The sequence below is a fragment of the Crocodylus siamensis genome, chromosome 11 (genome assembly GCF_052110815.1).
Source record: "Crocodylus siamensis isolate JL-2025a chromosome 11, ASM5211081v1, whole genome shotgun sequence".
Lineage (NCBI taxonomy): Eukaryota > Metazoa > Chordata > Crocodylia > Crocodylidae > Crocodylus > Crocodylus siamensis.
In genome coordinates, this window is record NC_143405.1 from 46,359,528 (window position 1) to 46,385,595 (window position 26,068).

At 39.8% G+C, this 26,068-nt stretch overlaps 1 protein-coding gene across 8 annotated transcripts in view; it reads left to right on the forward strand.

Moving 5' to 3' along the window:
* The window catches only part of SLMAP (sarcolemma associated protein), a 157,187-nt gene extending 131,397 nt beyond the window's left edge, over positions 1–25,790 (forward strand). For 5 of the 8 annotated variants that reach the window (XM_090021062.1, XM_090021067.1, XM_090021065.1 and 2 more), the window contains 5 exons: positions 422–742; positions 5,589–5,706; positions 8,508–8,679; positions 11,480–11,614; positions 16,656–25,790. In XM_090021062.1, the coding sequence (XP_089877188.1) occupies positions 422–742; positions 5,589–5,706; positions 8,508–8,679; positions 11,480–11,614; positions 16,656–16,745 (836 nt within the window). In that variant the 3' untranslated portion in view covers positions 16,746–25,790. Of the gene's footprint in view, positions 1–421; positions 743–5,588; positions 5,707–8,507; positions 8,680–11,479; positions 11,615–15,509; positions 15,600–16,655 lie in introns of all 8 variants that reach the window. The other 3 variants (XM_090021064.1, XM_090021066.1, XM_090021070.1) reach the window with 1 other exon arrangement.
* Positions 25,791–26,068: the final 278 nt, after the last annotated feature.

The window sequence follows — 26,068 nt, forward strand, 5'->3', positions numbered from 1 at the left end:
TGAAAGTGCTTTGTCATTAAGAGGAAATTAATCTATATTTTGTTTTATAGGAATAAAGTGAAAGTTGAATACTACATATCTTAATTATTTATGAACTTAAGTGACAGGACAAGCTAAAGCTAAATGATGAACAGGGAAGCATTATAATAAGAATTCTCAGTACAGTCCTATAAATTTAAGTCTATCACACGACACAAGTGCTGTTCTTTGTTCTTTTGAGAGCAGATCGGTTGTCTATTATGTTTTGGATTCTAAAAGGCTAGAAGGAAGCTTCTGTATGGATGAAGTTAAATCTGAATTTCTATTCGAGAGGGTTGTTAGTTTTCAGTTGCATGGAGCTTCAGCTGATTAAAAGAAGAGCTTCCCTGCAAGCTTTTTTAATATGGCCTAGGAAAGTTTGTATTTTGTACATCTCTTCCAGCTCAGCTACAAAGGTTACAACAGGATATTGACAATCTTCGTGAAGAAAAAGAGAATGAAATTTCAAGCACTCGAAATGAATTGCTCAGTGCTCAGGATGAAATTTTGCTTCTCCAACAAATGGCAGAAAAGGCTGCATCAGAAAGAGACATTGATATCGCCACTTTGCAAGAAGAGCTGCAGAAGGTACGGGGTGAGCTTGAGCGATGGCGGAGAGAAGCCTCCGAATATGAAAAAGAAATTGTCAATTTGCAAGCCAGCTTTCAACTCCGATGTCAACAGTGTGAGGTTCAGCAGAAGGAGGCAGTTAATCATTTACAGGGTAAGGCGGCAGTATCTCAAACCAGTGCTAACAGCAGTAGTTGCCTTAAATTGTCTGAAGACCTGGATTCTAGAATTAAATTACTCAGGTCTTTACTCACTTGCACTTTATTTCCTATCAGAGTCTATTGCATGAAAAAACAAGGTAGAAATTTAAGTGAATATACTACAAAATAATTTTGTACATCTGTTTTGTAAACTCCTTCCTTCTGAGAGCAGTTTTAAATTCTGCCTTAATTACTTCTTGAATATATTGGTTATAGTTAAATGTGGGCACATCTACATATGTTCTTTAATGTCCAGTAGACTAATTTACTGCACATTAAAGTATCACGTAAGAAAATGTGACATTATGCTAATACACAGTAAAATAATCTACTGCACATTAAGTGTCACTTAAACACTGCAGACCAGCCTAATGTGCGTTAATTTAGTACCTCATATTGGAAAGCACATTTACATGTGCTCCAGGGTTGAGAGAGGCAATACTTTAATTAGGAAAACTCTGAGACCTGCTCTAATTAAAGCACTGCTGCATCTCCTGTATCAGTGTCCCCATGCTTAATGGTGGTGGGGGGATGTGAACTAAAGTTAGTTCAAGCTTTAGGTCAAGCAGCCCACCTCCATTTTTAAGTATAGAATGCTCATACATGAGACACAGGAGGCTGCTGGAGCATGGCAATTGCCACACTCCAACAGACTTTAATAATTGAGCCTGCTCCTACATGCTGGAATTTCAGTGTGTTGGAGCAGCCTCTGCACTTGTGTATAGGCGCTCAGAGGTACTAAATTTAATGCACATTAGAACAGGCACATTAATAGCTAAAGAGAAGAAAATATGGTGGATGAAAAGCTTGGCAGACTTGCAAGGCTGTTATAGGATTGCAGAGCGCTTAGCTAAGGCTCATTGTAGTGTCATCATCGAGACATTTTATATTACTCCTGGAGGGTCCACTAAGTTTCAGACTAGTTCTTCTGTCAGTTTAAGAATTTAATCCAGTTTTTTGAAGGCATGTATCAATTGCCACATGGTTGCACTTGTCTAGAGTAATGCAGGTCACAAAGTCCTGTTGTATTTCCTAGTGAAGGGAATCTAGATAGAGGTAGCAGATGCCCAGGAGAAATAAAACAAGCCCAGAATCTGGTACATTTAGGCCTTTCTGCTAGACCGTTTTTTTGTTCTCCCTTAAAGCTTTTCTACCGTAACCAGAGTGATACTTAGGACAGCTACTACTACTTTCTTACTGCAAGAGGAACTTCTTTGATCAAGGAATTTTGAGAGAGCCAAAGACTCTTAGAGTCCTTTGAGTTGACTCTGCAACAGGGGAATCACATTCTAGAGAAGTTCCAGTACAAAAAATGTGATCGTTTTGCCCACATGGTATTGCACCAAACTAGCACCTTTCAATCTGTACCCAAGTAGTGGTGTTCCTTGTGATTCTTAGTTAGAGGCACAAGTGCTAGGAAGTTGGCCATATTGATACCTTTTGGAAAAATTTTTGAGGAGCTGCAGGATGCAGATAACAATATATAATGACAGAGCGTACTGCTAACTCTGTTAACCCTGAAACTCTTTCAGTGGTGTGTGGATGGAAGGTAGCACATATAAAATGCACTTAAAATTCTTCATTGGTTATTCTTTTTAAAATCCTCTGAGAAAAAGTTTTGTATAGTCCAATTCTAATCTGTTTTTGTTCCATCTACTGGACTTGTATAACTTTGTTTTCTATTAAATACATTCGTCACTGATAATCAAAAGGTTGAATTTATGCTTTTAATGCTTGCTTCGAATGTATTGGCACTTAGCTCTGGGATGTGTGTGGTGTATAGTGACTGCCAATAGCACCTTATTTCCTGAGTTGTACCAGTGGTAGTAATTGTGTGGCTACAAAAGGAGACTAAGTTTTGCCACAGTTTTTCAATTTAAAAATGCTAGTGATAGACTTAGACTGATTTTTTTTTTTTTTTTTTTTTAATATAAAGTTCATAGATTCAGAGATGCTAGGGTCAGAGGGGACCTCAACAGATCATGGAGTCCGACCCCCTGCCCTGGGAAGGAAAGTGTACTGAGGATAGATAAGCCCATCCAGATGCCTATCCAGCCTTCCCTTAAAGACCCCCCAAGGTAGGGGAGAGCACCACCTCCTTTGGAAGCCCATTCCAAATTCTGGCCACCCTTACTGTGAAGTTCTTCCTGATGTCCAGCCTAAATCTGCTCTCTGTTAATTTGTGACCATTGTTCCCTGTTACCCCAAGAAGCACCCTGGTGAACAGAGCATCTCTGGTTCCTTGCTGCACACCCCCCCCCATTGATTTTGTAGGTGGCCACAAGATCACCTCTCAGCCTTCTGTTACGGACAAAGAAGAGATCCAGGTCCTTTGGTCTCTCCTCATAGGGTTTGGCCTGCAAACACTTAACCATATGAGGGACCTTCCTTTGGACCCTCTTGAGGTTCTCCACATCCTTCTTAAAGTACAGCACCCAAAACTGGATGCCTTCCTCCAACTGCATCTGACCAATGCCACACAGAGGGGAAGTATCATTTCCTTGGTTCTGTTTGTCATGCATCTGCTGATGCATGATAAAGTGCAGTTAGCTTTGCAGATGATTTCGTCACTGAAGACATGTTCATCTTGGAATCCACTATGACTTCAAGATCCCTTTCCACTTCTGTGCTGCCGAGGTGGTCATTCCTTGGCTGGTAGGTGTGCTGGATATTTTTACACCCTAGGTGCAGCACTCTGCACTTGTCCTTGTTGAACTGCATCCTACTGTGTATTGCCCACATTTTCAACCTGTCAGGTCTGCCTGCAGTTGTTCCCTACCCTCTGGTGTGTTCACGTCACATCACAATTTAGTATCATCCACAAATTTGGACAGAGTACACTTCATGCCCACATCCAGGTCACTAATGAAGACATAGAAGAGTACAGGTCCAAGGACTGAGCCCTGTGGGACCCCACCGCCCACATCCTTCCCGGTCGATACTGACCCATCTACTACCACTCTCTGGGTGTGACCCTCATGCTAGTTTGCCACCCATGAGACTGTGTAATCATCTAAGTCACAGCCTCTTCATTTCTTTATGAGAATGGGATGATGAGATACTGTATCGAAGGCCTTCCTAAAATCCAAGAAAATGACATCGACCTCTACTCCCGTGTCTAAGCATTTTGTGACTTTGGTCATAAAAAGAAACCAGATTGGTCAGGCATATGATCTACCTGCCATGATTCCATGCCAGTTTCCCTGCTATATTATTTTTCCTGCTGGACTCCCATAAATATAATCTTTCAGAATCTTTTCAAATACCTTTCCAAGGATGGAGGTGAGACTGACTGGCCTACAATTACTCGGATCCTCATTTCTCCTCCTCTTGAAAATAGGGACCGCATTGCCTCTTTTCCAGTCCTCTGGGACCTGACCTGAGCGCTCAAACAGCCATGCCAGTGGTTCTGCTATGACATTGGCCAGTTCCTTTAGTACTCTCGGATGCAGCAAATCTGGGCCTGCTGACTTGAACATATCCAGTCCATGCAAGGGACTCGGCACCAAGCCAGCGTTGACAGTTGGTGGGCTGGTGTCACTCTGCCCATCTGAAAACCCATTAGGGGACTTTTCTTGACCGTTGTTCAGGAACACTGAGGCAAAAAACTCATTGAAGAGCTCAGCTTTGTCCCCCCCCCGTCTGTCACTAGTTGCTCCTGCTTGTTCAGTATGGACCCATCCTATGCTGCCATGTGCCAACATTTTTGGCCCCTTTCCCTCACAATGGGATCATCTCTCTCTGTGCGTGAAGGATCACTTCCTTTAGGAACGACAATCCTTCATTGCATCGTTGACTAAACTCCTGAGCAAACTGAAGTTAGCCTTCCTAAAGTCGAGCACTTCCACCCTACTAGTTATCTTTCTCACCTTATGCTGTATGGTGAATTCAGTTGATTGTTGATCACTGTCCCCAGGGTGACTACAAATCTGCAGCTCTCCTATCAGGTCATCCCCGACAGCCAACACCAAGTTCTTGTCTTCCAAAAAAAATTGCACTAACTTATTTAAACAAACATCTCAAGGGATTCATAGTATTGGCACATAGTTTGGGACGTGCTACCTACTAGTTTTATGCCAGAAATTAACATGACATACTGCATTTTCTCACATCTAGCAAAGTTTGCAGTATAATATACAGCACACCTGCAGTTTTGAAAGGCAGAATAAAGAAAGATTTTTCTGAATTTTTGGCTGCATAGGTCAGACACAGAGCTTAGTTTTCATAAGATGCACCCTCCCTTTCCTGTTGAAATAAAGGTGAAACCCTAACTGCTCCTGAAGACTGGTCTTCATGGGTGAATCTATGATTCTAAAAAGAGCTATGGTCTGTAGGGCTGTAAAGTAGGAGGAGAGAGGCCAGGGACATCTAACAAACAAAAAATGTACTTAGAAAGGTAGTTTGATTAGTGGAACATCAAGACCATTAAAAAGAAGAGATGATCTTTAACACCTGTGGAGTGAAGAACAGTGAGCCATTATGTTAGCTGACTTCCTTGGCTGCCTGGAATAGTAATGCCACAACTGTTACACTGTGGAGTAGGAATCAAAGTAGAGTGTTTCTGTCCTGGGTAGAAAATCAGCTTTCCTATTTAAGATATGCTCCCCAGTTTTGGTGGGGGCTGATTTTTGGAGAAGGTATGTGTATATGTGATAATTATGGTAATAACAATCAGCCTGACAAGTCACAGTTTACAGATATTTTCAAAGAGTTCTTTCGTTTACTGGTTAGGGTCTTTGAAAGCTGTTGTTTGTTTGCTTGTTTTACTCGGTGACTTAACCTTTCCCCTTTTTTTTGTAGGTGAACTTGAAAAGCTGAGAAAGGAGTGGAATGCTCTAGAATCCGAATGCCTTACTCTAAAGAAAGAGAATACTTTGCTTGCATCTGAGCTTCAGCGACAAGAGAAGGAGCTACACAGGTACAAGTTGAAAGGGTTTAGTTTAAAGTTGTTATAGCAAGTGAAAAGGACTTTGAAACTTTAGCATTATTTTAATGACAGTAGTTTTGTTTTTATTTTCAAAAACAACTTGTATACAGGATGCTAAAATGCATGGTTCAGCTTAGGGATGACCTTGGTCAAGCAGAAATTATACTTAAGACAGAGATTCTATTTGGGTACAGATGTTCAGTTTCTATTGGGAGAATCACCATTTTCCTGGTAGAAACCACAAGCGCACAGATGTTCAAGCTTTTTCTCTGAGCAAAAATGGTCACTCCGGGAGGAAAATAACCCAGAAACAACCAGGATTAAATGATTCCTCGCAGAGTTTCTCCCAGGAGACTTTTCTCATGGTTTTAGTCCTCCTGAGGTCCAGGAGGAGTGGAATGAGGGGAAAGGCTCCTGTATCTTCGTAAGGCAAGGATCACCTGTTTGGAGAAGGTCAAGGGGCAGCTGCTCTTGCCCATCCTGTAGACTGGGAAGGAAGGAGCATCTCCCTGCCTGCTTCTCACACCAGTGTGAGAAGTGAGCAGGGCTTTTGCTGCACTGATCCCTCTGCTCGGCTTCTGAGCACAAGCAGCTAAGTGTCCAGCAGTGGCACTGAACCCTGCCTGCTTCCCTGGCCTCTCCCTACTTCATCCCATCCCCCCCCCCCCCCGCTTAGCAGCTGGGAGAGGGAGGGCAAAGGGAAGCCAGGGTCAAGGAAGCTATCTCTGGCATAATGGTACAAAGACCCTCACCTGCTCCTCACACTGGAGTCCCAAGTGGTATGGAGCATGTGGGGACTTTGCCCCACTTCTGCATTTGCTCTCTTTATGTGTACTAAAAGCTGAGCAGAGGGAGCGCCACTGTTATCCCCTGTCTCCTTCTCATGCTAGAGTTCCCAGTTTAAGAAGTGGACAAGGGGAATGCCTTGTCTGGGAATGGGAGGACATTCCAGTTGTGGGAGGCCCACAATTTCCTCAGGCTGGGAAAGGCTCAAGGAACAGTGAGGGGGCCATTGCAGGCTGAATATCTGTATTGCTCCCTCTCTCAGAAACATTGCTAGCAGTGGAAATTTTCTGTAACTAGAAATGAACATTTGTATAAATCCTTAGTTGCATTTACTAATTTTAAACTTGTTTTCTAGTATTTGTTGCATACAAATATAAGAACTTATCCAAAGCAGGTTCTATTTTTAATAATTTAGTTGTTTAATTAGGGTTTGGGGAATATGCTAGTGACATTGGTTAAAAGTAGTAAAAAGCATCTTCTTTTGTTACCCAAAATGACAATACCCAATATAGATAAACTTGGATTAGCAAAGTTCTAACGTTTGGAGCTTGCAAATAACGTTGAGATGAGTTGTTATTCTCTATATGGTCACAATATTGATAGCCATAGAGAACTATAGTAATCTTATGTAATGCATTTCATTACTATGTTATGAAAACAGTGGATAAAAATAAACCACACATTCTTATGAATTGTATACTTTGCATCCAGTTTTTTTATAGAGTGCAGAATTATTCATAATGCGTTACATTTTGTGCACTCTTCAAACCTATTACCTCACTGCTAAGGAATGCCTGAAACATGTAACATAAATAGCAATTTGTCTGTGTTATCCCCTTGCCTGCTGCTATTCTTGTCTTTCAGTTTTGACATCTTGTAGTTTGATTCAATTTACAGTGTAATCTTGGGACAATACTGTGTCTGTATTTTTTTGCTTTGATCTCCCCATTCCCCCGTCCCTATGCTTAGGGTGCCCTAATTTCTAGCTGCATTGTTTGAACTAATGAAAGATTCCCTGTACTGAAAAACATTCCAGACCAGGGATAAATCAATTGGCTAAGGAAACAGAAGGAAAGCCTTTCTACATCTTTTCCCATCTTCTGTTAATTCCATACCTCTTCCCCATCTCTTTCTACTGCATCCAATCCAGCAAGTCCTCTTTCACTCCATTTCAAGGGCCCATTTTAACACTATCCAGTGTGCTGATATATTCCCACCAGTCAATCCATTCCCTGTCAGATTCTGCTTACCTAGGATTGAGTAAAAATTAGAAATTCAGAGCCAGATTTTCTTGACAAAGAGGTAATAGTCTGTGCACAGAAATGCATGATCACTTTTGCACCTGTTTTTTCACAGAAAAAAATGCTTGTTCAGGTATGGGGCTTGACTGCAAACATCGATATACATCATTAGTTCAATATTTATTCAACTTAGATTTATGTTAATAAAATGAACTTCCTTGTGAGGAGATTACAGATGCATTTTTCTCTCAGAGCTTTAAGAAGACAGATGCATTTTCTACTTAAGAGCATACCCATTCATAATTAATTATAATTAACTACATTAAATTTATTTATTATATCAATTATACTGTTATAAATTATAGTAAAATAAACTATAACTATTATACTATTTATAAAATGTAGTATAGGTAGAAAATATAAAGAGTATATAGTATAGGTAGTAAATATAGTATATTTATAAAACTGTTATTAGTAATTAGCTCCTTGAGTTCCACTGCTCTTTTTGTGAGTTCCTTGCAAATATTTTGAGTAAAGACCATTTTGCATTTGAAATATTACGCAGTTATGTGAAAAATTTAAATCTTTGGCTTAAATTTTCCCAGTTCATTTTATATACAGGGTAACAATATTGCTGACCATTCCAAGTTTTGATAGTACTGTTTTGATATTTGTATAGCACGTAAAGATTTTGAGGATGAAAAATGACTTTACAAGTTATCTGAATAATTTAAGATGAGACATAAATTGAGTATTGTTTTGCAGCTCTCAGAAACAGAGTTTAGCGCTAACCAGTGATCTAAGTGTTCTTGAAATGACTCGCAAGGAACTTGAAAATCAAATGGGAACTTTGAGGGAACAGCATCAACGGGATGCAGTGAGTCTAAAATCTCTACTCACTGAGGCTGAGAATCAAGCAAAGGATGTACAGAAAGAGGTATTTATTCCTGTTATGACTGGACTCTTTACCTAGCAGTTGCTTTTATGCTATTTAGATGAAAATCAAATAAAAAGAATAGGAAGCAGCTATAATATCAAAACTCCTCACTGTTCATACAAGTGGTTTTATGTTAGTTGTTCATGATTTACAAAGTGGGGATTTGCACGCTTAGAATAGAAAGTGTATCTTAAGTTGTGTGTCTGAAAATATTTTGCATATTTCCTCTTGTATGCTATTGAACTACATTAGTGATGCACTGTTTTAAGCTGTGCGCTGACAGTCTTCATTTACACAGCTATGATTTAAGTAGGAGGTGGTCCATAGTCTTCCTTGCCAGAATGTCTCAGATTCTCAGTAGACCTTACAAGTATGAATTAACTGCTCTTTTGCAGTAGATTACACTCACTTTTTCTCAAGGTTAGGGATGTGCATCTTTTTCAAAGGTGAGGGCCCCTTATAGTTAAATAGGGTCTGTCTTGGATCCTTGGGCTTTGGCAGGCAGTTAGCAAGTGCATATGATAGAGCCAGAAATCCTTCAAATTAGATTGTTTGAAGCCCAGGGTCTTAGGAAAGTATCTAGATAAAAGTTATAACCTCCCATAGTTACTTGCCTTATTCTCACAACTGCTATTAATTTTTGTCCAATCACTGCTATTTTCCATATGCTTCTAGCAATCCCTTTCTTTCCTTGCTTTCTCATGAATTCACCACCATGATGTTTTATGCCATTTTCATGTTTCAGGAAAATAATGTAAGTTAATCTTGTTAACATCAAATGTTAAAACCAGTGGATATTGTGTGTTCATGAAGGAACTAATCTTTATAGCTCATGTAATAGGCCTGTGTCAATGGTCAAGGCTTCTCTCATACCTAATGTCCTCTGGTAGGCATCAGCAAAAAAACTGAAGCTAAGTATATCTTAAATTGGGTAGGCAACCCTCATCAAGGGTGCCAGAGCATGGCATGGAAAGGCATTTTGCTTGGCACATGTGCCTCCGGACAGTTGGTAGGGAAGGGGCTGGGACTGTGCTGTCATAACAAAGATCGGGCCCTCATGGCTCCCATGCTCTGCTCCTGGCACGCCAACATCTTACAAGTTGAGCTTGCAGGTGTTTTTGGCTTTCTGCCCAAAAACATTGCTTACCCCTTAAATGCTAAGGACAAGCTTCCCTTGATGCAGGAATGTAAAACATTGACTGAAGCCTGTGCCCATATTTGGGCCACATAGAGGTTAACAGCCTGATGTTAATAGCGCACAATATTTTGAAATCTGCCAAGAACCCATGTTTATTTTTGTAACCTTTTCAATTTTAGTCTCAAGCCCAGCTTTGTTGTGGTGGGAGGATTTGATTGACCTTCTTACTTGACCTTCAGTTTGTTGCACCCATTTGACTGGTGCAGATACCTGCTTATATTACAGATGTGAGAATTAACCAGAAATGAAGTAGGCTTCTCTCTCTCCAGTCCATGGCTGGCCTGTACGGCACTTTGTAGCTCAATGAGTACTCACTTGGTGGTGTTGTATTTACTAATACCAATGCATCAGCCATTCACAAAATGTCTCGTAGATTTGGAGATTTTTGCCATTAAAGAGTTTTTCAAATGTAGAGTTCTGTGCATTGCCACAGAAGGGATACGTAATAGACTATAACACTTCTGGGTTAATATCATTAATGCATTGTTGTCCTTCCCAATTATTGATGAACGTGGTAATAATGCATTGTGCTTGGTACACTACATAAATTGAATATGTTTGGGTACTGTTATGATGTAGTTGGGAGTCAACATGCTGCACTGACGTTCACCATTCTTCTTGAAAAGGGCATAACACCATTTATCCAGAGTATTATTTTAACTTCTTTGGTAAAAGAATCCACTAACCATTTGTCTCCAGAATACCCCGGGAAATTAAAAGTTGATGATGGAAGTATTGCTTCTTACTGTTAAAACAAAGCAGGTCTGATTTGTTCAGTTCCAGGACAGGAAACTTAGAAGGCAAAAACACCAGAGTCTTATACAAAGTGATTTAAGAAAAGGAGTGAAAAAATATTTCTTTTTGAGTGAGTTCTGAACTAATGGCCATCACATTTGTAGGGGCAGAGTATGGTTGGATATTATTGTCTTTTGAATGAGATTTAAGAGTTCTGAAGTTGTGGTCAGTGAAGGTTGTGCGCCATGGTATTTAGGGTCATTTAGCTTCTACTTCTTGACTGTGTGTAATTGTACTCTACTCATTTCTCATGCAGTTTCCTTTGAAAAATTTTAATTTTTACTTACTTTTCTGATGTGTAGTGCAATGTGCTGCCCACTCTTAGCAGCACCCTTTGATCTAAGAAAGAGGCTACATTCCAGGGATAGGTGAAATAATTTTTGCTTGAAGTACGTGTCATTTGTTAAAATCATTGTCATCTTACAAGATAAAATATTATGTGAATGTAAGACTGCTTTTTTGTCTTACCTCCAGCAGGGTGTTAAAGTTCCCTTTATTATCAAAAGGAGGAAGCAAGCATACTGTTTCATCTTGTGGGGATGAAATTCAAGTTTAAAAGCAGACTGTTTTAGTAAAAAAGAGAACAGAGTGCTTTGCTCTTGTTTCTCTTTGGGAAATAGTCTTAACTACTCTTAAACAGGCCTTTTATCTGCTGTCTTTTTAAATACAAATATTAATTCAAGCCAAATTATTTTCAAATGTACTGCTGAAAATGAAAGTATTGTACCCAAAGTTGCTTTAACAGGGCTTATCTTCTCGCATCCGATTTTAAAATGGGTCTGTAGATTGTTTTTTCTTTGCCTTTAGTATGAAAAGACACAGGCTGTACTCTCAGAGCTGAAGTTGAAGCTTGAGATGACTGAGCAGGAAAAGCAATCAATCACAGATGAGCTCAAACAGTGTAAAGAAAACCTGAAGCTGCTACAAGAAAAAAGAAACAATGTAAGTCTGTACAAACTGTGTATGGGCCTCTGGTCTTGGCACAGTGGTGGCAATTCCCAGTTGAGTGAGAACATCTCTGTTTTATACAATAAAGGCTGAGTTTTCAAGAGTTGTACACAAAACTATAGGAGGAAATTGCATGCCTGATGTGGCCATGCAGGCACTGTAAATGCAAATGATCATTTGTTTCTGAATTGGACATTTGCACATACAAATTTGTAGATTAAGTATGCCATTCCATTAAGTGTGCATACAGGTGAAGTGTGTGGCATACAAAGGCTTATAATTGTCCTTTGACTGCTGCCTTTTTGGAAAAATCTGGCCTAATTACTAGTGATCCAGAAGCTGGAAAAACATTTCCCTTCATAAAATGATGCAGAAAAAATTTTATATGAAAGCCAAGAGATCTGGACCCAAAAACAACTTTCAAAAATAAAAGGAAGACCCAACTTTCCCAAAGATGTCCTATCTGGATGGTGATTTTTCAAGCAGATTATGTTTCCTAATTCATGGTCATGCCTCTTAAGGGCACAGGTCCCTGGGGTGCTTGGCTTCTGTTACACATATTAAAGACCATAAAGTTGAAATGCACTACAGTTTCTACCTCACTATTTGGAATGGCCTCTTCTGGAGTAACTAATCTGAAAGGCTGTCAGCAGGCTTAACCCAACAGCCAGACCTGTGATGGTGCTATGATGGCTGAAGTCCTCTAGATGCAACCAACAGTGGCAGGGCGGCTTTAGCTCCACTGTTCTAGGGTTTTTTAAGATATAGTTGACAAAGGAGGAAAGTGAATGGGAGGCCACATTTAATTTTCCTGCCAAAGGCATAACTGGGCACTTGGGTGTCCTGAGTGGCAGTGGCATGCAAGAAAGTATCAGGAGCTGTGCTGCTAGCGCCAGTGGTTACGTCAGGCCTGCAGCACTGCTGCTGCTAGTTTTGTGCCCACCCAAGGATCAGTGCCCCCACTTCATTATGCTGCTGCTTCCTGCTGTTGGAAGTATGCCTGGTAATAGTCTTCTCTCACCTTCTGCTTCTTGCTTGGGACCCTTTGCTAAACTCCTGCTAGAGTGTGAACAAACAGAAAGAAACCACCTGCTATTTCATAATGTTTTGAGTGGATGGATTGTGAGTAGTAGGCTCCTTGCCTTTGCCTTGTTAGGAGCCTGGTCTTTCAAAAGCAAACTGAATAATCGAAAGGGGGACAATGGGGTAGAAGAGCTACGCAGGAAAAGAGGAAGATTTTCAGGGAGAGAAGGGGGTGTATTTATAGAAATAGGGGGATTCTTGTGGGGGAAAAGAGGGACTGAAGTTATATACAACCAAGTAAGGAGCGATAACACTAGCTGAAAACCACTTTTAGGGAGGATTGGAGGAACTAGTTAGGGTACAAGCAGCACTACTGCTTGGGCTATGGCCTTACTGAAGAAACTTCTATTCGACACACTCATGAGGTGACTTTTTTTAAAAAAAAATCCTAAAATTTAGTTACACTTGTGGATTGTCAAGAAACATCTCACTTGGTACCTCATCCTTCTGCACCTGGCATCAGCCCCAGGGGCTGGAAGCTTTTTCAGATGCTAGTGATCATTTGGTGTCTAGAGTCCACTCTTTTTTCTACCTCACTTTTGAGGTATGAAGGCCAAGATATTCCAAAGGGAGGTTCGCAACTGTATAACTTACTCCCTTTTGGGCATGTCAGCACCTGAGTTCATGGGCATATTTTTAGTCAAGTATTTGCCTGTTTATCAAAAGAAAGGAGACTTTCATTACATGATGATGCTTGATAAGGGAGTATAATTTATCATCTTTTTGGACACTTGCATTAAATATGGTATTTGGTTATAAATTGTCATGCACCTAGATGCCACAGGCATATATACATACATATAATGAATAAAATAAATGCCATAAAACCTTCTGTGTACTATAAATGCTAGAGCAGAGAAAATTTTTTTACTCCAGTTGAAATAATTTTAGATGCCCACAAGTTCCTTTGTGTTTGGTGTTTTATAATTACGCATCACCTTTTTCCTCCTGGATAGGTAAAGCATGAATGTAAAAAAGTTACGTCATGTTCTGAAAGCATAGCACTATGGTGTGCTACATGTGTTTGCATGGTTGTAGTTACTGATTAGATTTGACTGGATGGATTTGTTTGTGAATGGTTTTAGAACATTTAGCTGCTTTTGGTTCACTTAATGTCAACTTTTTTGGATACTGCATTGATTATTTCTAACAACACGCTTCTTTGATTTGTGACAGCAACTGCAAGACAATGCTGCATGAACATGAATTTATGATAGTTTCATATAATTTGAATAAAGGATATTTGCCTTAGTTAAAACAAATGTCAGCTAACATGAGATCAATGCTTGTATTGTCCAGGATAGAACACCTACATTTTACGTCTATTGGGCCAAATTTGTTGTTTTACTATGAAATGACTGTCTTGATTTTCATAAAATTTCCCATAAAATGTATTCCAGAAAATCCTCAAACATGAGTTAAATATAAATTCATGTTTAGCTCTGTGAAAAATCAACTTGGCTTCAGCCCCAAAAACAAAAAATAAAACAACCAAATTTCTCCAAAAAAAGACATCTATCATGATCTGAAGGGGGCAGGGGGGAGGTGGAGGGGGGGATGTTTGTGTGTAGCAGAGACACGGAGAAAACGGGTGTCTTTCAAGGCTAGTTTAAGAAAAAAAATCACTATACGATTATCATGACTTTGACAGTCATCTCTTTTAAACAGTTATTCAATTTATAATACTATGGATAATTCTTATCCAGTCCAAGCCTGAAGCATTGCAGTCTTGAAACTAAGGGTGTTTTTACATATGCTCCAGGGGTGGGGGTGGGGGGTGCTTTAATTAGAGCAGCTCTGAGATTCTCTAATTAAAGTGCCCACAGTGTCAAATGAGCTTTAGTTAAAGTGCCCCGCCACCATTTTGAGGTATGGGGATGCTGATGCATGAGATGTGGAAGCTGCTGTAGTGCACTAATTAGCACACTCCAGCAGACTCGATTAGTGGAGTAATTATAATTACAGCACATCGGAGCAGCCTCCCCACATGTCTACAAGCACCCTAACTGAACAAGTGTGTGTGCAGTGGAAACAAGGTGACAAAGTTAAATGAGTTATGGTGTCTTGATGACCTGAATCTGGAGATTAAAAAGCATTGCTGTAGCCCAGGGGAATATGATTTAAATCCAGCTTGGGGTTCTCACAGGTAGGGATAGTCACATTTCAGGATTCCCAGCTGACCCGTGCTCCATCACTTGAAGGACCTCATTGCTAATGTTGAGCAATATTGCAGTGTCATGCATGTCTTGACTACATGGCTTGCTGGGGTGATTCATAAATGATTCATTGGAGAAGGAAAAGTAATTATGGGTCTTGAAATTGTAAGGAAAAGAAGAAAAGGTGGAAAATCTGTTATGCTGCTTGGACCTTCCAAATATGCTGATTCTGGTGTGTAGGGATGCCTGGATGAGGTGACGCAATATAAAGGAAAACTCATGCTGCATCTTGCACCATTGAAATAAGGGGAAAAACCCCCAAAACACTAATGTGATGAAGACCTGCAATCAGTATAAATATAAGCCTCAACTTTGACCTGAAATTCTAAATTCCAAGTGGCAACAAAGGCTTCTTTAGAACATTTTTCTGCTTACTTCACTGTATTTTTAAATATCCATGTTCATTTGAGTAGAGTGGTGTACTAACTTTGTATACCAAATTAGATCATGCTGTATCGTGGTAGATGTCTTTAATTCATTTCAATTAAAAAAAAATCTCACTCTGTGACTTATTTCCCCCTATCTAAATCTTCTTTACCTGATTGATTTTATAGCACAAAATGATTTTTAATATCCCTTCCCTTCTTTAGCCTTCCATATTACAACCCGTCCCAGCCGTATTCATCGGCCTAATCCTGGCTTTCCTGTATTGGTGTTACGGCCCATTGTGGTAGAGAAAGGTACAAGCACTACTGTTCAGTTAATGTATGTTTGTCCCTCTCACCTGTTTGTGCCATTTCTGTAAAATATGCATGGTGAAGTGCTCACAGGATTTACCTGAAGCAAACCCTTCATTTACTATACCATACTTGCGATACTGACAAGCTGAGCAACTACTAATCATTTTAATGTTTGTGTGGTTTCTTGGCGATTAATTCTAACAGTGAATTAATTTCAACCCTAACCAGTTTTGAATGTACCTCTTTTCACTTGGTCTTGTTTGTCTTTAGCAAAATGGGGTAAATTCTTATACAATGTTGCAATGTCAGGACCTGAAAAAAAACCCAAAAAACTGATTGCTGAATCGCATGTGAAAAATGAAGAGTTTGCCTCTTTAAATAGAAATTTGGTCCCTTTTTTCTTACTTTTTGGATTTAGAAGTTCTTTTCCAACTTTAAACACTTCTTCACTTTCTCACTATTGCTGTGAAGAAGATGGAAAAAGGACAAGATGGGAATGACAAATAGGTGGTGGGTTTGTATTTTTAATTCTCACCTTACACTACAATCCCCAGTGTCTCTTAGTGTCTTCTGTAAAATATTGTCCTCAACCTAAGATATCCTTCAGACCCATTGAAAATTATCTTGATAGGTTCCACTAAGAACTTATGTCACAGATTCAGCTTAAAAACACAAAAACAAAGAAGTTTAAAATGTCGTCATTTTGTCTAGCAGTTCTTTGGCACAAGCTATATTGTGAGCATCTTCAGCCCTCCATTGTTTAAGAGGAGATGTTCTCTTTGGGGTGTGTTGTAATGCACTTGGAAATACAGCACTAACAAAAAATCTCTTGCTGATGTCCCATCATGAAGATTTGTCTATTGGAATACCTTGTGCTAGAAAACAGAGTTAACCCCTTGGTGCCAAGAGTCAAGATTTCCCAGCAGTTAAGGGCTCATGGGAAGTATATTAGTGATACTTACCAACAGGTGCTCAGGACTTAAGGAACCAAAGGGTTAACTGACTAGTGTGAACTAGAACAAATATGACATTGATTTTTTCTTTCTCTCCACACAGAGACAGTGGCCTTGGATGCCTGTGATGGCAGCTTTGGTTGCTGTAACAGCCGTGGTGCTGTACCCAGGCCTAACCAGAGCTTCTCCATGAGAACTGTTGTTGAATCCATACACCGTCCTCCCTTTTAGAAGCTGGCATCACTCATACTGGGGGAAAACAGATTAATTCTCTTCCTTTTTACCTCTTAATACAATGCAGCTCTGCGTGAGAACAGCAGTAGAGTCATTTGCTTTAAACTGTATAAAATGTATCTGTCTATAAAGAGGGAATAAAATTGTGACTTCATTCTACTGTGAGCAATACTTTTGCTTACAAGTTCATGTAATTTTTAAATTGGTATGTTGGGATTTTGAATACTATAATGGTGGCCTAAAATAGGCTTCTTGGTACCAAATTATTTATAATGGTTAGGTTTGTGGATATTTTGCTTTAGAATCTGATTGCCAGGTTTAAAGGATAAACATGCTTTCCTGATTTGGATACCCATGCCAAATAACCGTGTAGCTACTCGGAACACATGTGGTGTGCTCAGTGCCTTTCAGTTTGGGTTTTTTTTCACATTAATATATACCATTTGACTTGCTGTCAGTCACTGAGCTATTGGGAACAAGATAATGTCTCTTTCCAGGGCTTTTGAAAGAAGCAAATAATTTTCTTTGGTGAGGATTTTGTTTTATTAATGATTTTGGGGAATAAATACAGTTCATGTCCAGCCTTAAAGAGATAAGATAGAGAAGACATTGATGGCATACACCAGCCTAGAATATTTTGTGTGTGCGTGAGTGCAAGCATGTGTGTGTTCTTGAGTGAACTAAAAGGTATTTCTGGGAGCAAATACTTGGTCATTTGATAGACATAGTGCAGTGATTCAACTTTTAGTTTGAATGTAATTTATTAAATTTCATATATTTAAAGAGACATTCTTTAAAAGTATGAATACTTTCTCACATATCACATTTTATCCATTTTTTTTTTCAATCATTTAATACTTTCAAAATTGAGCTGGAGAAGTAATATTTGTCTCTTCAGATAAGCTTTTATTGACATAACTTCATTAAGAAAACTGCAAAAGCACATATATGATTAACTGAGAAAAAAGATTCCATGGTGGACAAAGTAATTGCAAAGCTGGGATCAGTTAACTGATCAAGTGTGCATCAGTTGATGAGATGGTTTCATTTTGGTAATTAGAAGCTTTGCATCAACATGGTCTTAAAATACAGTACAGTGGTCCCCATTAAAAAGTGTATTTTCCTAGTTTAAGAGTGTTAACTATTGTTAATTATTGACTTTTAATGAGAACCACTGTAACTGAGCATTGAATTTAAATGTTGGCTACAAGTTGTCTTGCGCAACTCAAACAGTTCTAACAAAAATGTTTATTAAGGACTTGTACAGTATGCTAAAATGGATTGCAAAGGAAAATGGTTTGGTTAAGGGAGACTTCAAAATAGGACGATTATCTCAAAGATTTATTTGGCTTTAAAAGATTAATGGCAATCAACAGATCTAGTTAAATATTTAAATAGAAATTTAGTATATAATTTGCCTTGTGAGGTTTTGAGGGTCATTATCTGTCCTTTTAATTAAAGGTTCTATCTTAAGCTACTTGGGATTTGCTAACGGGAGGATCATTAGATTTTTGGAAAAAATAGTCCACAAGTGACTCTTAGAAAGTGTTGTTATCATCTAGTTTGTTTCTTTTATCATTTTCAGTTGCAGGAAGCCACCCAACCACAAAACACTTGTTTGCCAGTGGTACTCAGTACCTCTTGTATATAGGTTATTGCAAATATTGTTCTGAAATGCTTAACTTCAGAATTACATTTTTTAAAGTAAATAATTGTTTTAAATCTATTTTGTAAAGATATAAAAAGTACATTAGAATTTCTGGAGTACAGATTAAACTATTTGCACTAACACACATGATGTGCATGATTTAATAAAATAACTTTACTCTCCCTGTGCATGTTTTGAGTTGAATCTCATTTGAAAACAATATATTTGTGCTAAGTTCATTTCATTTTAGGCATTGCTACAATTATTGGGCACAACATACACAGCATGTTTGGTAGGACTGAGAATCAAAAGATTTCACCTTGCATCTCACATATGCATTGTTTAGATTTGAATGTCTTGTACACCACACTCACGTCTAGTTTTAAGGGAAAAAGAAAGGTCCGACAGAGGTCTTGGTGGGGGTTACTGCCATAGAAAAATCAGGGGGAGGGATTTTTTAGAAGGTGGAACTTAGTGAGAGCCTGTGGTAAGGATGGAAAGCCAGGGTAGGGTGGTCAGGGAAAATCTGAGAGAGCTGGGGAGGGAGTTATTGAAGGCATGAGGAGCTTTAGGTAGTCTCTGTACTTTGCCACCTCTCTTTGTTAGGCTTTTTCATTTCTACCTCTTTCTGACTTCAGCCCTTGTTTCTTTGCCCCCAGCCTTCATTCACTTGCATCTCTCCATCACCCATCCTTAATGCTTCTCCATGCAACTCTCATGTCAGTAGGGGGAGCAGAAGGGAGGTGTATCATAATGGGACTGGATATCTGAAACACCAGTAGCTCCTAGTGGCTAGAAAGAACTGTAGTCAATCCCTTTCACAATCTCTTGCAATTCAGCTGTAGGTCTTGCATGACAGGGCTACCAAATATGTCACAAGAGCTGCCTAACACTTGGCAACTTAATTTTACTGTGCCATAGATCTTATTTATAACAATGACCTTTTGACGTAGTTTTCAAGTCCTCATAATACCAAACAGCTACAATAAATCCAGTATGTCTGTATTCAAGGAAGAAAACAGGTTCTTAGTTTGTTGGAACTCCATGCATGTGTGCATATTTGTATTCATATCATGAACACAGGCTTAAATAAGTAATCCACTTTTGCATGGATTTGTGCATTTGCATCTGCTGTATTTCCTTAGCACAGTGGTGTTGCTGGGATCTACTGGGTTTTGCATGTTAAAAAGTTGGTCAGGGGTGAGTTAATATGTGATGTGCACTCACTTTCTTAGGGTGATCCCTGAGAGACCATTGAGTACTGTTGAGAAGTTTCCAGTCACAAGTACTTTTACATTGAAGGGAACATGATTAAAAAAGCTTCCCAACATAAAACACCCTCCACCCGGAAACCTGTTTCACAACTGAATGTCATTACTTTCGCTTATGCTATATATCTTTGCTCACTTGCATGCACACTTATCCTTTTGGAGTTGCAAGGTTTAATAATAGCCAACTAATTAGCTTGGTCTAAGGGGTTATGACAGCCCCAAAGGAGAGCTTTTCACAATCCTCCATGAGTCTGGATTCTTGCTGCAAAATGATGAGTTCCCTCAACTTGCGTTGAAGTTGATGAGGTTAGAAAGGCCCTCAACAGCTTCCAGGATGGATTCCAGCAACCTTTTTCATCAGTGACATAGGGCTGCTAGGAAGAGTTACACAAATAAAACATTTCCTGTCTGAATAAATTAGAACTGCTCTATGTTCTAACACAGGGGCGGGCAATTATTTTGGGCAGAGGGTTGCTTACTGAGTTTTGGCAAGCCATCGAGGGCCACATGACAGGAAGCCCAGGGTAGATTAATATTTTTCTAAAATTTTTAGGGACCCTGTGGGCTGGATAGAATGGCCTGGTGGAACGCATCCGGCCCCCAGGCCGCATTTTGCCCACCCCTGTTCTAATGCTTAACTTTGTCCTTCAGTCCCTACTGATGAAAAGTGTTTGTTTCAGGGGGAGTTCTACCAGCATGAGAATTATACCGTCAGGCCTCTTACTCCTTTGAGTTATGAATAGAATAAATTAAAAGAAAAATGGTGGACTTTTTACATGTTCCATCTGTTTAAATATAACCTCTCTTTTCTGTAGCATGGTTGAAATTCTTCTTGCTATCAAATCAATGACCTGAGCCATCTGTTCTTGGGGTTTCTTTTGTTTTTGTTAAATGAGCACAGAGTTATGAACATGCAGAGTGTATTTTGCACAGAATTATTTCAGAAGAAAACCAGCAGTCTGTCAAGAATGATTCAGTATCAGATAAAGTGCTATATGATGGCTGGAGTAAATGTAACTAGCCCTCTGAGAGTGAATTCCTGAGCCCTAAATTTATTTTCTTACCTTTAACCAAATCCTGTAGAAATGTCTGTCACAGTTTTAACTGATTTGTCACTGACCATCTGTCCTACTGGCCTCCCTCTATAGAACTGTATTGCTTAAGACAGTAGCTTCTTTAGTTTAGGACCCTCCCCCTCCCGCCAAGCCATCAGACTGTGCTGAAACACCAGGTTGCCAGAGTCATTGCTGACAAGTTTTAAAGGTTGGAGTCTTTACGAGTGGGTGTGTTTTGTTTGACATTATCCGTTTTTCTAGTTTCCTCCTTCTTTTAGTCAGCATGGCATAGCTTCTGCTACTACAAGTGCTGTATCTTAGATCTGATCCCAAGCTATGATGGAATCTAATTTATTGTCAGTGATGCCACTTACCTAAATAAGTATTGCCCTGATCCCAAAAGGATTTAGAGCCTGCTATAAGAAATGCATGGCAGTAATACAGTGCTGTCTTCAATTCCTTCATTAGCATTTCGTTAACAGAATGGCCACTGATGCTTGCTTAGAACCCTGCAGGCCATCCTGCCTGTTCAGTGTATGTAGGGGAGAAAATGAAATATAGTGGCTAATTCTGTAGTTCACAGTTGTTTTGATTTCCACCCCACCTTTATCAGTTCCCCCCTTATTGTTCTGTTTAACTTTTCAACAATTCCTCCAGATTGGTGGAGTATAGGTCAGTGTTGCCTTGACTTCTAACTGGTTTTCTAACAGAGTGCATCATATTTAAGTGAGAAAGGAGTGTTGCTGGCTTTAGTTGGCTAACATAAGGTGGAATCCTAGTGAAGACAGTGAAACTTGTAGTTTTTCAATAACTAGTGAGGCGGTAGAGTTAAGGATGTAGTAATTTAGGGTTTACCTTGACCTTGCTGATGTGTGGGGGGAAACTACAATTTGTCTAGTCTTCCCTGGGATTTTACCCTGTGTTATTTCAGTCAGATTAGTTAATGACATTTAACTCATTAAAACTCAGAGACCGCTACTTGGAGAGAGAGAGAGAGAGAGAGAGAGAGAGAGTTGCAGGTTGTTTTAGAAACAGTGGGTACTACCCACTCATTATCTTAGGACTGGGGGAGAGAATAGAAATTAACAAGCAAAGTAAAACTGGACCAACCTGGGGTAGGCAACCTTTCCTAGCTGCACGTCAGAATGACCCACCCCAAGTTAGAGGTGAGTGGATGGGTGTTAGGACTTGGCGGTTGTTTCCGCAGCAACATAGGGAGAACATCTGCAGCCGAAACCCCCTGCTGCTGAATGCTGCCAAGCCCCTACATCCATGGGCCTGATCTAATGGTTGGATCTGGCCTGTGGGCCAGAGGTTGCTGACCCTGGTCTCAGCTGAAATTAGTTCATGGCTTATTGTAGAGCCTCTTGTATAACAGAGACCATAATGCATTACAAACTAATTTCTACATTGAGCCTATGATCTCCAGATGAATTGCAACATTATTTTAGGAAGAGATCTAGTCTCGATTTAAAGTGAAGGGAAATCCGTCACGCTTCTGGAAGAATTGCTGCAACAAGTCTTTAACTTTGGTATTAAAAATTGAGGCTGTTTCTAATTTGAATTTGTCAAGCTTTCATTTCCCATCATTCTTGCTACACCTTTTTCCCTAGATTCAAGTTTACTAATGCAAATATATTCCCTATTCACATATGTTTAAACCATGATTGAGTCACCTTTTAACTTTCTTTTAGATAAGCTAAATGACCAAAGGAGGGTTTCCATACCTCTAATTGTTCTTGTCTTTTTAAAAACTTTTTTTCCAATTTTTCACTATCCCTTTTGAAGTGTGAATGCCAGAACTGGATCTGCTGTTCCATAGTGATTTCACTAATGCTATATACAGGGATAGTGACGTTTTTGTACTCATACTTGATATTTATCTGCATTCTTGTCCAAGGATCATCTTAGCTTTCTTAGCTACTATATCACACTGAGAGTTTTGGTTATTTACCATAGCCCCTAAGTTACTTAGTATCCCGAAATGCAGTGGTGCTCTTCTATCTCTAGTCCTGCAAACGAGACCTATATTCTCCACTCCTGGATATATAATTTTGCATTTGATAGTATTGTTGCTCAAACGAGCCTGACCCATCAAGTGACCAAGGTCAGCCTGAACAATTGACTTGCCCTGTCATTTGTCTGACCACAAATTCTTGTTTCACTTGCAAATGTTACCATTAATGCATATATCATTTCCTCAGTGTCACTAACAAAAATGTTGCAGAGCACTGGGTCAAGAACAGATCCCCACAGGACCCTATTGGTAACAGCTGTATCACAGTTACAGTTTGCAAACTGACACTTTACCAGTTCTTCCCAATTTCATATCAGCTTTAATTGACTTTCCTCCCCCTAGTATGGGTACAGCATTTGTGTTTTTTTTCCCTGTCTTGTGGACATTCCCTAGTGTTCCAAGATCTGTTTTAAAAAATCATCTTGACTAGTTCTGAATTCCTTTGCCAATCCTTTTAATAGTATTATATGGAAGTTTTCTGGTCCTGCATATTTAAAATGTTTATATTATAGTATAGTTGCTAATGCAATAGCTCCCAAGTTACTAATGGAATAGAAAGTATTTCCTCATCACTTAAGGATATGAATACAGCATCCTGCTTCTTGCCAAATAGAGACCAGGAAGTTATTGAACATTTCTGCCTTTTTTGCAGCATGATTAACATTTTTGCTACTTTTATCTATAATTGGACTCTTGTATTACTAGTTTTTCATTTTGTCCCTCATGCATTTAAAGCAGAGCTGTCCAACTTCTGAGTGGCTGTGGGGGCCAGGCCTCCTGGTCCCACACACCTTCTATATTGCATGCTATGCCACACTGTACATGCCCACTTCCCACACTGTGGGCACCCTCTGTGGCCCCATACATGCCATGCCATGTCACCTGGGTCCCTGTGTCACACTGCCTCAGGCACTCCAGTGTACCACGCTGCCACCCTGTGCAGCCCCACATGGGTTCTCTGGGTCCACCCAAGCCACCCAGCCACAGGTCCTCTGGGGGTGGGATCAGGCAGCAGAAGCTGGAGAATGGAGGGGAGCCTGGAGAGTCCAGCAGAAGCAGTTGCTGGAGCAGTGGAGAGAGCAACTCTTGGATCAGGAGCCGGGGGCTGCAAGTTATCCCTTTGGGGGTGCCTGTGGGCTGCTAGTTAGGCCTGTTTGAAAGCCATTTAACTCTGGCTTCCAAACCTCATGGTTATATCTGATTCTTACAAATCTGTTTACAAATTTGGAAACCTTGTCCCCTGTTCCTACCCCTTTGCTTCACTGGCACGATTTATAAATGCCCTTTCATCAGATCTATTCAGCTTTAAGCAAGTCATTATTAATAATCTCCCTAATTAGTATTTTATGGAAAAATTATTCCTCATAATACACAATGGAAGTTTTTTTATTACATCCTTACTATTTTACTAAGAGAGTTTTAGAAGATACTAGTGAGGAGATGCTGACTTAAATACAGCTGCTTATTTCAAACCTACAGAACGGTGATAATGCATAAGGGTTGTTACCATTTGATGGGTTAATATGAAATAAAATGGTCTTATTTGGATCACAGTTGCCACACATCCTTACTAACAGCATTGACAGAAAACTAGTAATTGGGAAAGGTGGTCTGGTAGGGAATGCAATTGAGATTTGTTCTGGTTCATTGATTCACTTCTAACAAATGTATGGAGTCTTGCATCTCCTAGGAATATGTGTTTTTATCCTCATTACCACCCTTAACAAAGGGAATTGGGCAGATCTTTGTTTACAATATGCATCAGGTTAGGAGATGGGACTACAGTGCTAAAGATGCATCTGGTCACCTATACACAAACAGACCAATAGTGTGTGGTTAACTTGGTTTCTTTAAAGTCAGCTGTTTCAGTTCCCCAGAAATAAACTTTACTAGGTGAAGATTATTTATCATGGTGAGTTTTGTTGTTTGTTTTTTTTAATTTAGACAGATGATATATTAGAAAGATGCTGCCCGTCTGTGTGTTTGAACAAATTCCCATCCTGTAAATATGAGTAGATCATTCTGGGTTGGTGACCTGTTCCCCTCCTTCAGTGCAGCAGCTCTTTCATTCTGCCAAGTGCAGGCTCTCCTTGAAGTCAGGGTAGTCCTTTTTGTTTAGTATTGTTAAGGTTTTCTTCACAAACAAAACAGATGTGGGGATCCCTTCTTCCATGTGCTGAACCTGAAACCGGAGCTTGTCAAAGCAGTTGCCCCCATACTCTCAGTGAGTGACAATGTAGGTGCAGTGGTAGTTTATGTATTTTGCCAGCAGTGCAGTCATTTAGGGCAGGATCTTAATAAAGCTATTGCGAGTGGCATCTAATTTTGGTGTCTTGAGCATGTTTGAGAAGGATCCCCACCTATCCACTGCCAACGGAGCCAAAAACACAGAGGAAAGAGCCCTGCTAAGGGGCTGCCAATCCCCTCACCACTGGCTGCTTTAATACTGAAACCAGCCAGTCCTGGTCCTGGGAGAGCAGCAAGGGATAAGGTCTGCTCTGCAGGGTGTGGGACCAGGCAGCCCACATGGTCACAGGCTCTGGAGGCTTCCCACAGCCTGAGGCAGATATGGTGGCATTAATTAAAATCTGTTCTCATTTTCAGGGTTTTCTTTGCAATCAGTGGGACTAGAATTTGTAAAAATGCAAATCCCAAGTTTCTGCTGCTCTCAGAAAGCTGCTCAAGGGCTTTTTAGATGTTTTCCTGAAATGTGGGGAGGGCCTATACCTAGTCTGCTCCATCATGTGGCTCTGAACTCTGCTGAGAGGGAGCCTGGGCTGAGGACCCGAGTGGTCAAATACTGAACACCTGCATGTTCTGGAGAGTGTCTCATTTTGGTATCTCAGGTGCTGAACTTTGACTTGTGGGTGGAGCAAAGGAAATAACAGCTCTTCTTTCCACTTGAGCCCTGGCTTTAAGTGTATTAAATAGCTAACTGGTTTACCAATCCATTTGTACTCAAAGGATGTGTGTTCAGCTACTTACTGTAAAAAAAAGATGTGCATTTTCCTGACTGTTTTTTATTCAAATCCATTCTATGTCACTAACAGCCTGGTGCTGGTGCCCTTCATACAAATGAATTTATAGGGAAACTAATTACATAATATCCCACAGTGGCAGAATGAAATTGTGCTTAGAAACAAATTATCATTTGAATTTTTCAAGTAACAATTGAAGCTAGTCATGTCCTTAAAATTCAGGATGTCAGAAGCACGTGGGAAGTAGCTGGCATCTAGTGTTTAATGTGCTGGGGCCTCTGCTGAAGCTGTGGGCTGTGAGTGTGAAAAGGGA